General features: G+C 35.4%; 1 protein-coding gene across 2 annotated transcripts in view; it reads right to left on the reverse strand.

Moving 5' to 3' along the window:
- The window catches only part of TBC1D19 (TBC1 domain family member 19), a 209,833-nt gene that overhangs the window by 114,942 nt on the left and 81,392 nt on the right, over nt 1-13,499 (reverse strand). For both annotated transcript variants that reach the window (XM_082389264.1, XM_082389265.1), the window contains 3 exons: nt 7,119-7,191; nt 3,390-3,428; nt 1,753-1,865 (listed from right to left, as the gene is read on the reverse strand). In XM_082389264.1, coding sequence (XP_082245390.1) covers nt 1,753-1,865; nt 3,390-3,428; nt 7,119-7,191 — 225 coding nt within the window. The remainder of the gene's footprint in view (nt 1-1,752; nt 1,866-3,389; nt 3,429-7,118; nt 7,192-13,499) is intronic.

Below are 13,499 nucleotides of genomic sequence, written 5' to 3' on the forward strand. Positions count from 1 at the left end.
GAACAAAAAGTTCTGATAAAGTACTCTTCATAAGAAGTAAGTATTCTCCCTCTCTCCGTCTCTCACTCTCTCCCCCTCCACCCTCTAATGTACCACCTACAACAATTATTTCGGAACCGCTATAGTTTGTCCAGGTCACACTTTTACAGTGAAAATAAGTGTAAGCGATAGAAAATGTTTTATTCAATAAAATCAAGATTGCCTTCTGATCATATTAATTTCTATTTACAGATTTGTCATTTTGAATATAGAAAATCAAGATAACAACTCCAGAATTCAAGTGTAAAAACTGCCTTTGAACTTTATACAATCATTATCTGGGATTACTACTTTTATTCTACAACTATACTTCTGGAAAAATTCTAAATCTATTTTTGAAATGGTAGTAGTTCCTCTGCAGAGACAGGACTTGCTAACTTAGCTCCTGATCAGTGAAGTTGGTAGGTCATCTACACAGTTAGGTCAGGACAAGAATTACTACCTCTTCTACAAGAGTTGATACACTCACAAAAAATGCCCAGTGTACACTCAAAACTGTTTTGTAAACTGTTACTTTTAAAGTGTCACCTCAAAACATCAGCAGTATCATTTGGTTTAAAACTGCTCTAAAATAAATCACAAGGTTCATTCTTTCAAAAAGGAAGCAAGTGATTTTTGATAGTGCTGTTCAGAGTGCAAGATTTAAAACACACACACACACACACACACACACACACAAGCATGCATACATAGTTTGCAAAGGTTACAGGTGTAGTTTTTATAATATATGTTAATAATGTTTGATTTTCTTAAAAACTGCATTATTATAAATTATAATTAATTTATAACATAATTACATGTAATATGTAATTATTATTGCTACCATCAATGGTGACCTGTTACATCAAGTACTGTGTTAATAAAAGACTCACATAGATTTCATTTAATTCTTTCAACCACACTGGGATATAAAAATTATTACCTATATCTAAGTATGGGTAAGTTGCAGTCTGAAGATATTTAACTCACTCAATGACTTATTTCAAATAAGTTGAGGGAGCTAGGAGTTGAAACTAGGTCATATGATTCTAAACAAAACCCATGTTTTTAACCGCTAGGTTAAGGAACTATTAGTTTGCTATTTATTAAAATCTTTAAATAGATGACTTATAGGATCAGTGAGCTTCAGCAAAAAAAAAAAAAAAAAAAAAATTCTCCAAAATATTTCAAAAAGAATCAATGTCTTACAGTTTTTTCTTTACTGAATCTATTACCTGTCTGTTGGTGATTTCTCTTCATATTCATTTTATTTCCTAAAATAAAATGTTCTTATACTTAGAAAAATAACATTCCCACATAATCTGTCAATTTTTAAAACCATAAAAATCGTGCATATTTTGAAAGTAACTGTAGGGACAAAGTAGTCATTTACATATATCGAGCTGTCCATCTTTATTTCTCCCTATTATAACTCCCAGTTCTACCACACATCTTCACTGATTTAAATTGGTGGACTCCACTTCTTAACATTTTACTTATTGTTCTGTTGTATGTATAGGTTCACACTATCCAACTAATTATTAATAACAAAAACGTCTATGTTAAGCACACAGTGATTAAATTATATGTTAATCTTATCTTAGAACTCTAAACTACAGTGAATTTGAAAATTAAAAAGGGAGTAAATATTAGACTAAGAAAAAAATATTTCTACTTTGAATGCAGGTCTTTGAAAAACAAATATCAAATCTGGCCCGTCCTTTTTCTTCTTACCTCAGGTTGGCTGGAAATATTCAAAATGAGAGCCCATAATTCAGCTCTCAGTGCTGTGGGACTTCCTTGTCTGATATACTGTTGGGCAGCAGCACTATCTTGTTCTGATAGAACTGTCAAAAGTATATTAAAATCTCATTAGAAAATTCATAATGTAAGAAATAACACTGAAATCTTTAAAAATCTTTTGGTAAGCTAACATTTCATCTTTATGTCTAACCTAATTGCATCATATCTTGACAATCGTCTTTTACTCTCGGATTTTTGATGTGGCCTTATTTACAGCCCTGTAAGTTTCAAGCCGTAAGCTCCTCCACCTCCTACCCAACCAGGTGAAAGTTTTTAATGTAGGTACCTTGATTTCACTGTGCTTTAACTATAGCTCCACGGATGTGAAACTTGTGATGCATATATAGAATAACTTTTGGATTTCATGATCACATGAAGTCATAGCTACAGAAACCCTAAATTTCTTATGCATATTCTACTAAGTCATGAATGTTCTCGTATTTGGAAGTGGTATGCTATTTGAAGTATTATGACTGAGAATTCTAAAGAATGTAGATATCCATTCTATTAGATGACTTTTTAGCTATCTGCCAAAATCAACAGAAAAGAGGAATTTTTAAAGAAGTAAAAACAAAAAAGATCTGATAACCTTTTAAAAAGGCCAAAAATTATTCATAAGCAGTCAAGTTCACAAAATTAATATATTATCCTTTTGTTTTCATCTTTATGTTAATGAAAATACTAGCTATTAAGTCTGGAAATTAAGCCCCCCTCCAAAACAATCAAACAAAACCAAAAAATAAAAAAATAAAAACAAAAGAAGAAATACTAGACAACTGCTGATATTTGTCAAACAGTTTTGTTTTCTTATATTTTCTTCTTAAAAGAAAAAGGAAAAAAATCTTACACTAAATGAAAATGAAACAAAGGGACCACATGATAACTTGCAATTGTATTTAATGAAAATATCAAATCATACAAATGCAGCCTTCTAAATAAATAGGATTCTGAAAAATTGAATAGGGAGTTTAGAACATGATAATATAATTGCCATAGAAGATTTATTCTGACACAAAGACTTACCTGCACTTCATATTTCAAAGACAAAACAGGATTTATAAAAATAAGGAAAAGAATCTTAAAAAGATGGGGAAAATTTATTCTCCAGAACGCTAACAGCTGCTTCAGTTATTAAGCCCTACCATGGTGAACAGTCGCTGGGAAGTGTGACAGTTATTATTTTCTCCTGATGCAGGAGCATATTCCTATTAACACTAATGAGAAGGGTGTGGGCACATCAAAGAGAGAATCTGGCTCTTTGATTTTAAAATGAAATTCTACTGTTGAATGGATTAAGCTAATATCCTTGAGAAACGCGTGCCTGCATTTATCATTTCCTTTTTAGTGAACCATCTGTGTACTTCTTTATCTGACATTTATTGATAAAGCCAAATTGATGCATTTCCCCTCTTTATAAAGATTCCCATTGTTTTATCTACATTGTTAAATTTTATTCCTTTTTAGGTCTTTAGCTTCTCAGAGATTAAGTTTTAGTTGAGGGTATACGATACATTTACTTGAGACTATCTCATTTTCAGAAATTAAAATAAGTATAATCAAAAGCTTACCTTTTTGCCCAATACGTACATGCTCATTTTCAAAAAGTTCTAAAAATGATAAAATAAAATAAAATTATTAGACACAAATATAATCAGCCACATTTAGAACAATATTATGTAAATTTTTTCTGGTGTTGATGCTTTTAATTATTTTCAAAGCTGAATGGCTCTCCAGGAAACTATAAGAATATTTATCTTTATATGTAGAAAAATCTTTTTTCTAAGTTATTTCAAGTTTGTAGAAATGAAAAGGAAGTATATTTAATCAGAAGAGAAGATTGATAAACTAATTTTCCTTTGTTAAAATAATACAGAATATCTTCTCACAACACAAATGTTTCTGTCCATTCATCTTTAACTTTTTTTCCTAAAAACAAAACAAAACAAAACTTATTGATAGCTTTATTTGCAAACCCCTACTTCTACTCTATTCTACCAAAAAGCAAATCTAATAAAAGCCTTAATACTATATAGGTAATCCCACTATACGAATGCCATTTAAAAAGACTGTATGGGAGAAACAAAGATTTGTTTTTAAAGTACCAATCATAATGGAAAAAACCTCCTAAACTAGATCATATTAAAACCAAGAAACATCTGTTCATCAAAAGATACCACTGAGAGTGAAAAGGTAAGTCACAGAGTGGAAGACTATATTTGCAATACATATATCCAGCAAAGGACTTGTACTTAGAACATATAAAGCACTCCCGGTAAGTCAATTTAAAAAAGACAACTATCTGACACAAATAGGCAGAAGCTGTGAACAGGTTCTTTACAAAACAGATAATCCAACGGACCAATAAACATATGAAAAGATGCCCAACCACATCAGTCACCAGAGAAATGCAATTAAAACCATTATGAAATACACACCCACCACAATGGCTAAAATGAAAAAGACTGACAATTCTAAATGCAAAGGAAATGGAGCAAATGAGCTTCTCATACAAAGGTGGTAGGAGTGTAAATCGGTACAGCCATCTTGGAAAACTGTTTGGCAACATCTACTAACACTGAATATATGCACGCCCTATGACAGCAGCATGTCACTCTCAGGTGCACATCTTAATGTATACCTATGTGCACCAGGAGACTTACACAAGAATATTCACAGAAGCACTATTGATAATAGTCAGCCCCCTATGTCTGTGGATTCAACCAACCACGGATTGAAAACATTTGAAAACAAATTCCAGAAAGTTCCAAAAAGCAAAACTTGAGTTTGCTGTGTGCCAAGCACTACACTGAATCTGTGGGAATGCACTGATGTGTTGGCATACCCTGCTGTAGTCTCCCGCCATTTCATGGATCCTCCGTCTCCAGCACTTGTGTTTGAGTATTGTTCACCTTGTGTCTCGTTTATTTGTCACTTACGTGGTGTGCACCCTTTGTTTCTGTGGAAAAATGGCTCCTAAAGAGCAATTAAGTGGTCAAAACAATCCCTCAAAAGCTATGTAAAGCAATTATACTCCAATAAAGATGTTAAAAATAATAATAATAATAATTTTTTAAAAAGCTAAACAATCCCTCAAAGGCTAAGAGGGAGCGTTAAGTGCTATCTCTCAACAAGAAAATTAAAATCTTAGATCTTTTTTTTTTTTTTAATTTTTATTTATTTATTTATTTTTGGCTGTGTTGGGTCTTCATTTCTGTGTGAGGGCTTTCTCTAGTTGTGGCAAGTGGAGGCCACTCTTCATCGCGGTGCGCGGGCCTCTCACTATCGCGGCCTCTCTTGTTGCAGAGCACAGGCTCCAGACGCGCAGGCTCAGTAGTTGTGGCTCACGGGCCCAGCTGCTCCGCGGCATGTGGGATCTTCCCAGACCAGGGCTCGAACCCGTGTCCCCTGCATTGGCAGGCAGAATCTTAACCACTGCACCACCAGGGAAGCCCAAATCTTAGATCTTTTGAAAAGTGGCATATTTCTTGCCAAGGTGGGCCATGAGGTCAGTAAGAACAAACTGCGCATTTGCAAAATAAAGCAGAAAGAAGCTGAAATTTGTGGAAGTGTTTGTGCTGCCCCTACAACAGCAAAAATGGTCTCTCGTTCATGACAAAATGCTTGCAAAGGCGTCAAGTATGTGGCTGGAGGACATGTCACAAGAGCATATCCCTGTTCATGGCAAAATGATGTGTGAAAAAGCACTTAGCCTCTGTGAATACTACTGTGACGGGGTTGAGGAGAATGAAGGAGTCTAAGGCTCGTGAGGGATGGCTGGCTAACTATGTAAAGTGCTACAGCCTCAAGAACTTAGAGATCATGGGAGAATCAGCATTGGCTGATGCCAAGGCAGCTTCAGCATTCTCAGAAGAGCTCAAAAAACTTACAGAAGAGAATGGCTACCTTCCAGAGCAAATCTTCAGTTGTGATGAAATGGGCTTGTTTTGGAAGGAGATGCCCAATCGTACTTATATCCATAAGAGTGCAAAGCAGGCCCCAGGGTTCAGGGCCTGGAAAGATCACCTTAGGCTGGTGCTGTGTGGCAATGCAACAGGTCACCTGATCAAGCCAGGCCTCATCTAGTGAGCAAGCAATCCCCAGGCCCTTAAGAACAAAAACAAAAATTGCCTGCCCATGTTCTAGCAATACAAGAAGGCTTGGGCGATGGCCATTTTGTTCTTGGAGAGGTTCCATCAGTGCTTCATTCCTGAAGTAAAGGGATGAAGAGAAGGGGCTGCCATTCAAGGTCCTCCTCATAACTGACAACGTTCTCTGCTTCACTGGCGAGCATGTGGACGTGATGTTCCTGTCTCCCGCAGCAGCGCACTGAGGTGAATTAACACCTACTTCGCCTTCAGGAGGTTTCGTGCTGCCCCTGATGCTAAACCTGACTGAGCAGCATTATCGATTTACGAAAGAGCTTCACAACTGCAGGTGCAGTTTTGCTTCCTGCAGAGGCTGTAGATGCCTTAAGGCCTGAGAGCAACAATGCATGCTGGAGGCAGTTCTGGAGTGAGGTGATTAGTGATTTCAGGGGCTTCTCCACTACTGATGCAGAAGTCAGTAGTATTTTGAATGTTGCAAGGGAAGTTTGGTGGGGAAGGCTTCTCTGACATGATCGAAGACAATGTTGAGGAACACACAGAAGAGTGTAGAGAAACCCTTACCAATAAGGAACTTGAAGATCTGCTGAAATCCTCTAAAGATGATGGTGATGGTGATGATCATGATGCAGAAGATTTAGAGGAGGTAGAGCCATCAATCTGGACACTTGAAAAATTTGCAGCAGTTTCTCAAGTATGATTAGAGAGAGAACACACGTGTGTGGAAGTGGGGATGGGAGTAGCAGGAGGGGGAGGGACAGTGTGAGGAGGCAAGAGATGAGATTTGAACAGTAAAAATAGTGGTTATCCTTGACACAGGGGATAAAGATTGAAAGATGGCAGGAAGGGGCTTCAGTTTATTTATCTGGGTGGTAATTTAATTAGATGTGTCCAATTCATGCAAATTTATTGAGCCATTCTCTTAGAATTTTGCCAACAAAATGACTTACATATGTCTAATGAGTTTTCAAAATTATTTTAAAGACCCTCAGATAAAGAGACAAAATCTAGTTGAACTCTAATAATTGTAACATACAAGATTCTATTCAATAATTAATAGTAACCAAAGAGAGGCAAAAAGCATGTTAGTTGTCAGATATGAAAAAGTTACTAGATTAATTTGGAAATGGCAAGATAAACCTTAACCTCACTCTCATTTTCATTTAGTATATGCCATATGGGAGAAATACTAACCAGGAGGCACTTGTGTAGAGTCATCTACACCAAGTTGTCCTGCAGTTAAGCCAAGTTCCACAAAGAATTCTTTCTGAAAAATAACACACAGAATTACCATGCATCTCAGACTTTGCTACACATTATTTTAAAAAATCACCTTCACCTAAACATCAATTTAAATGAAAATCACAATGTAAAATAAATCTTTGCTTCATTCAAATATCTAAAGAAGAAAAGAATATTATTGAACTTTTAAATAGTAATGCTTTAGTCCAAATTTTCCCTTTTTAGGTAACAAACTAATCAGTAAAAGTAAGGAATAATTATTCTGAGGAAAGAATAATAAAATTTAAATCTCTCCTGAAACATACGTACACATACAGCATATGTAGCACTTAGCAATTTTATTTTCTAAATTCATTGTCTAAAATTACCAATATAATTCTGTATCTGTGCTTTCTATGGTACTGTACTTCACTCAGCTCTTAATCAAATAAACACTGCAAATATCCAAAACAACTTAAATTAATTTTTAAGTAAAATTAGACTATCAAGTACTCTGCTAAAATAAGAATAAATTAGATTTATTCTCCAGACTTCCTCTACTACTTCCTTAATGTCTAAGGAAAGTAATCATGTTTGTCTGTTGTTTTATAAATATATAAAAAACAACCCCATAGTATTCACATTATTTTTATTCCCTAAGTAATTAAATATTTCTATTAATATTTGCCTCAGTGTTTTGTTACTATTCTAATTGCTAAAACCAAACTTCCTTCTCCTTTAAAAAATGGAATTAGTTTTAATCCTTCATAATTATCTATGATTATTTAAGTTATTTGTGTCCCTCATAAGACAGTTATTCAGCCTAACATACACACATTTCATTTTTGTATCAATTTTAAATAACTGCCATTATATTTCAATTTTTAACTAAACTAATTTTAATCTATACTTTTAAGAAGCACTGCAACTTATGTTACCAATTTTTAATGACTCAAGTGGTAAAAATTCACTGCTTTGGATATTTTTTACTCTATGTCAGTAGACCTGGGCCCTAATCTCAGATTTCCTTCTCTATTAACATGTATTACCCTTTTTCAACCTCTATCAATGCATATAATCACACCATATTGAAATTATCTTTTTACTGTCCATCTCCTCATTAGCCTGAAGCTCCTGGAAGACAGAGACTATCTCTTACACACATTTGCACCTCCCGTTCTTAGCACAGTGCTAAGTGACACATAACAGTGGGGAGTCAGTAAATAGTGAACCACACTACTGAGTTCTAGTTCCCACCTGCTGTCTCTACAACACTGAATTAGTGAACAGGAATTAGTCAGCAACTTCTCTTTAGAGTTAATAAATTTCAGTTTCAAGAAATTCCCTTTTGGCAAAAAAGCGATAGGGGGTTAAGAGATATAGATTACTACATATAAAATAAATAAGCTACAAGAATATATTGTACAACACAGGGGATATAGCCAGTATTTTATTTTATTTTATTAATTTATTTTTTAATAGATCTTTATTGGAGTATAACTGCTTCACAATACTGTGTTAGTTTCTGTTGCACAACAAAGTGAATCAGCCATATGCATACACATGTCCCCATATCCTCTCCCTCTTGAGCCTCCCTCCCATCCTCCCTATCCCACCCCTCTGGGTCATCGCAAAGCACAGAGCCAATCTCCCTGTGCTATGCTACTGCTCCCCACCAGCCAACTATTTTACATTCGGTAGTGTATATATGGCGATGCTACTCTCACTTCGCCCTGCTTGCCCCTCCCACCCCATGTCCTCAAGTCCATTCTCTATGTCTACCTCTTTATTCCTGCCCTGCAACTAGGTTCATCAGTACCATTTTTTTTTTTTTAGATTCCATATATATGCGTTAGCATACGGTGTTTTTGTTTTTCTCTTTCTGTCTTACTTAACTCTGTATGACAGACTCTAGGTCCATCTACCTCACTACAAATAATCAACTTTGTTTCTTTTTATGGCTGAGTAATATTCCATTGCATATATGCGCCACACCTTCTTTATCCATTCATCTGTCGAGGGACATTTAGGTTTGTTCCATGTCCTGGCTACTGTAAATAGTGCTGCAATGAACACTGTGGTACATAACTCTTTTTGAATTACGGTTTTCTCAGGGTATATGCCCAATAGTGGGATTGCTGGGTCATATGGTAGTTCTATTCTTAGTTTTTTAAGGAACCTTCGTACTGTTTTCCATAGTGGTTGTATCAATTTACATTCCCACCAACAGTGCAGGAGGGCTCCCTTTTCACCACACCCTTTCCAGCATTTATTGTTTCTAGATTTTTTGATAATGGTCATTCTGACTGGCATGAGATGATACCGCATTGCAGTTTTGATTTGCATTTCTCTAATAATTAGTGATGTTGAGCACCTTTTCATGTGCCTCTTGGCCATCTGTATGTCTTCCTTGGTGAAGTGTCTGTTTAGGTCTTCCTCCCATTTTTTTAACTGGAGTGTTTGTGTTTTTGAGATTGAGCTCCATGAGCTGTTTGTATATTGTGGAGATTAATCCTTTGTCTGTTGTTTCATTTGAAAATATTTTCTCCCATTCTGAAGGCTGTCTTTTTGTCTGGTTTAAGGGTTCCTTTGCTGTGCAAAAGCTTTTACGTTTAATTAAATCCCATTTGTTTAGTTTTGTTTTTACTTCTGTTACTCTAGGAGGTGGGTCAAAAATGATCTTGCTGCGGTTTATGTCAAAGAGAGTTTTTCCTATACTTTCCTCTAAGAGTTTTACAGTGTCTCGTCTTACATTTAAGTCTTTAATCCATTTGGAGTTTATTTTTGTGTATGGTGTTAGGTAGTGTTCTAATTTCAGTATTTTACATGTAGCTGTCCAGTTTTCCCAGGACCACTTATTGAAGAGGCTGTCTTTTCCCCATTGTTATGTTCTTGCCTCCTTTGTTGTAAATTAGGTGCCCATAGGGGCATGGGTTTATCTCTGGGCTTTCTATCCTGTACCATTGATCTATACTTCTGTTTTTGTGCCAGTACCATACTGTCTTGATTACTATAGCTTTGTGGTATAGTTTGAGGTCAGGGAGCCTGATTCCTCCAACTCCATTTTTCTTTCTCAAGATTCCTTTGGCTATTCGGGGTCTTTTGTGTTTCCACACAAATTGTAAAGTTTTTTGTTCTAATTCTGTGAAGAATGCCATTGGTAGTTTGATAGGGATTGCATGGAATCTGTAGATTGTTTTGGGTAGTATAGTCATTTTCAGAGCATTGATTCTTCCAATCCAAGAACATGGTATATTTCTCCATCTGTTTATGTCATCTTTGATTTCTTTCATCAGTGTTTTACAGTTTTCTGAGTACAAGTCTTTTGCCTCCTTAGGCAGGTTTATTCCTAGGTATTTTTTTCTTTTTGTTGCTATGGTAAATGACAGTGTTTCCTTAATTTCTCTTTCTGATTTTTCGTTGTTGGTGTATAGGAGTGTCAGAGATTTCTGTGCATTAATTTTGTATCCAAATTCATTGATAAGCTCTAGAAGTTTTCTGGTGGCATCTTTAGGATTTTCTACGTATAGTATCATGTCATCTGCAAACAGTGACAGTTTTACTTCTTCTTTTCCGATTTGGATTCCTTTTATTTTTTGTCCTTCTCTGATTGTTGTGGCTAAGACTTCCAAAACTATGTTGAATAAGAGTGGTGAGAGTGGACATCCTTGTCTTGCTCCTGATCTTAGTGGAAATGCTTTCAGTTTTTCACCATTGAGTATGTTACTTGCTGTGGGTTTGTCATATATGGCCTTTATTATGTTGAGGTAGGTTCCCTCTATGCCCATTTTCTGGAGAGTTTTTATCATAAATCGGTGTTGAATTTTGTCAAAAGCTTTTTCTGCATCTATTGAGATGATCATATGGTCTTTATTCCTTAATTTGTTAATGTGGTGTATCACATTGATTGATATGCATATATTGAAGAATCCTTGCATCCTTGGGGTAATTCCCACTTGATCATGGTGTATGATCCTTTTAATGTGCTGTTGGATTCTGTTTGCTAGTATTTTGTTGAGGATTTTTGCATCTATTTTCATCAGTGATACTGGTCTATAACTTTCATTTTTTTGTGATATCTTTCTCTGGTTTCGGTATCAGGATGATGGTGGCTTCGTAGAATGAATTTGGGAATGTTTCTCCCTCTGCAATTTCTTGGAAGAGTTTGAGAAGGATCGGTGTTAGCTCTTCTCTAAATGTTTGATACAATTTGCCTGTGAAGCCATCTGGTCCTGGACTTTTGTTTGTTGGAAGATTTTTAATTACAGTTTCAATTTCATTACTTGTGATAGGTCTGTTTATATTTTCTAATTCTTCCTGGTTCAGTCTTAGAAAATTGTACCTTTCCAAGATTTGTCCATTTCTTCGTGGTTGTCCATTTTATTGGCATATAATTGTTTGTAGTAGTCTCTTATAATCCTTTGTTTTTCTGCAGTGTCAGTTTTGATTTCTCCTTTTTCATTTCTGATTTTATTGATTTGCGTCTTCTCCCTTATTTTCTTGATGAGTCTGGCTAAGGGTTTATAAATTTTGTTTATCTTCTCAAAAACCAGCTTTTAGTTTTACTGATCTTTGCTATTGTTTTCTTCATTTCTACTTCATTTATTTCTTTGCTGATCTTTATGATTTCTTTCCTTCTACTGACTTCGGGTTTTCTTTGTTCTTCTTTCTCTAGTTGTTTTAAGTGTAGGGTTAGATCGTTTATTTGAGATTTTTCTTATTTCTTGAGGTGAGATTGAATTGCTATAAACTTCCCTCTTAGAACTGCTTTTGCTGTGTCCCAGAGGTTTTGGGTCATCGTGTTTTCGTTGTCATTTATTTCTATGTATTTTTAAATTTCTTCTTTGATTTCTTCAGTGATCTCTTGGTTATTTAGTAGTGCCCTATTTAGCCTCCATGTATTTGTGTTTTTTACAGTTTTTTTCCTGTAATTGATTTCCAATCTCATAGCGTTGTGGTCAGAAAAGATGCTGGATATGATTTCAATTTTCTTAAATTTACTGAGGCTTGATTTGTGACCCAAGATGTGATCTATCCTGGAGAATGTTCCGTGCGCACTTGAGAAGAACGTGTATTCTGCCACTTTTGGGTGGAATGGTCTATAAATATCAATTAAATCTATGTGGTCTATTGTGTCATTTAAAGCTTATGTTTCTTTATTTATTTTCTGTTTGGTTGATCAGTCCATTGGTGTAAGTGGGATGTTAAAGTCCGCTACTATGATTGTGTTACTGTCGATTTCTCCTTTCATGGTTGTTAGCATATGACTTATGTATTGAGGTGCTCCTATGTTGGGTGCATAAACATTTATAATTGTTATATCTTCTTCTTGGGTTGATCCATTGATCATTATGTAGTGTCCCTCCTTATCTCTTGTAACAATCTTTACTTTAAAGTCTATTCTATCTGATATGAGTATTGCTACTCCAGCTTTCTTTTGATTTCCATTTGCATGGAATATCTTTTTCCATCCCTTCACTTTCAGTCTGTATGTGTCCCTAGGTCTGAAGTGGGTCTCTTGTAGGCAGCATATATATGGGTCTTGTTTTTGTATCCATTCAGTCAGTCTGTGTCTTTTGGTTGTAGCATTTAATCCATTTACATTCAAGGTTATTATCGATATGTATGTTCCTGTTACCATTTTCTTAATTGTTTTGGGTTTGTTTTTGTGGGTCTTTTTCTTCTCTTGTGTTTCCTGCCTAGAGAAGTTTCTTTAGCATTTGTTGTAAAGTTGGTTTGATGGTGCTGAATTCTCTTAGCTTTTGCTTGTCTGAAAAGCTTTTGACTTCTCCATCCAATCTGAATGAGATCTTTGCTGGGTAGAGTAATCTTGGTTGTAGGTTTTTCTCTTTCATCACTTTAAGTGTATCCTGCCACTCTCTTCTGTCTTGCAGAGTTTCTGCTGAAAACTCAGCTGATAACCTTATGGGGATTCCTTTGTATGTTATTTTTTGTTTTTCCCTTGCTGCTTTTAATATTTTTTCTTTGAATTTAATTTTTGTTAGTTTGATTAATATGTGTCTTGGTGTGTTTTTCCTAGGGTTTATCCTGAATGGGACTCTCTGTGCTTCCTGGACTTGGGTGACTATTTCCTTTCCCACGTTAGGGAAGTTTTCAACTATAATCTCTTCAAATATTTTCTCAGACCCTTTCTTTTTCTCTTCTTCTTTTGGGACCCCTATAATTTGAACGTTGGTTCATTTAGTGTTGTCCCAGAGGTCTCTGAGATTGTCTTCAATTATTTTCAATCTTTTTTTCTTTATTCTGCTCCTCAGCAGTTATTTCCACCATTTTGTCTTCCAGCTCACTTACTCATTCTTCTGCCTCAGTTATTCCATTATTGATTCCTTCTAG

Source organism: Balaenoptera borealis (genome assembly GCF_965194805.1).
Source record: "Balaenoptera borealis genome assembly, chromosome: 4".
Classification (NCBI taxonomy): domain Eukaryota; kingdom Metazoa; phylum Chordata; class Mammalia; order Artiodactyla; family Balaenopteridae; genus Balaenoptera; species Balaenoptera borealis.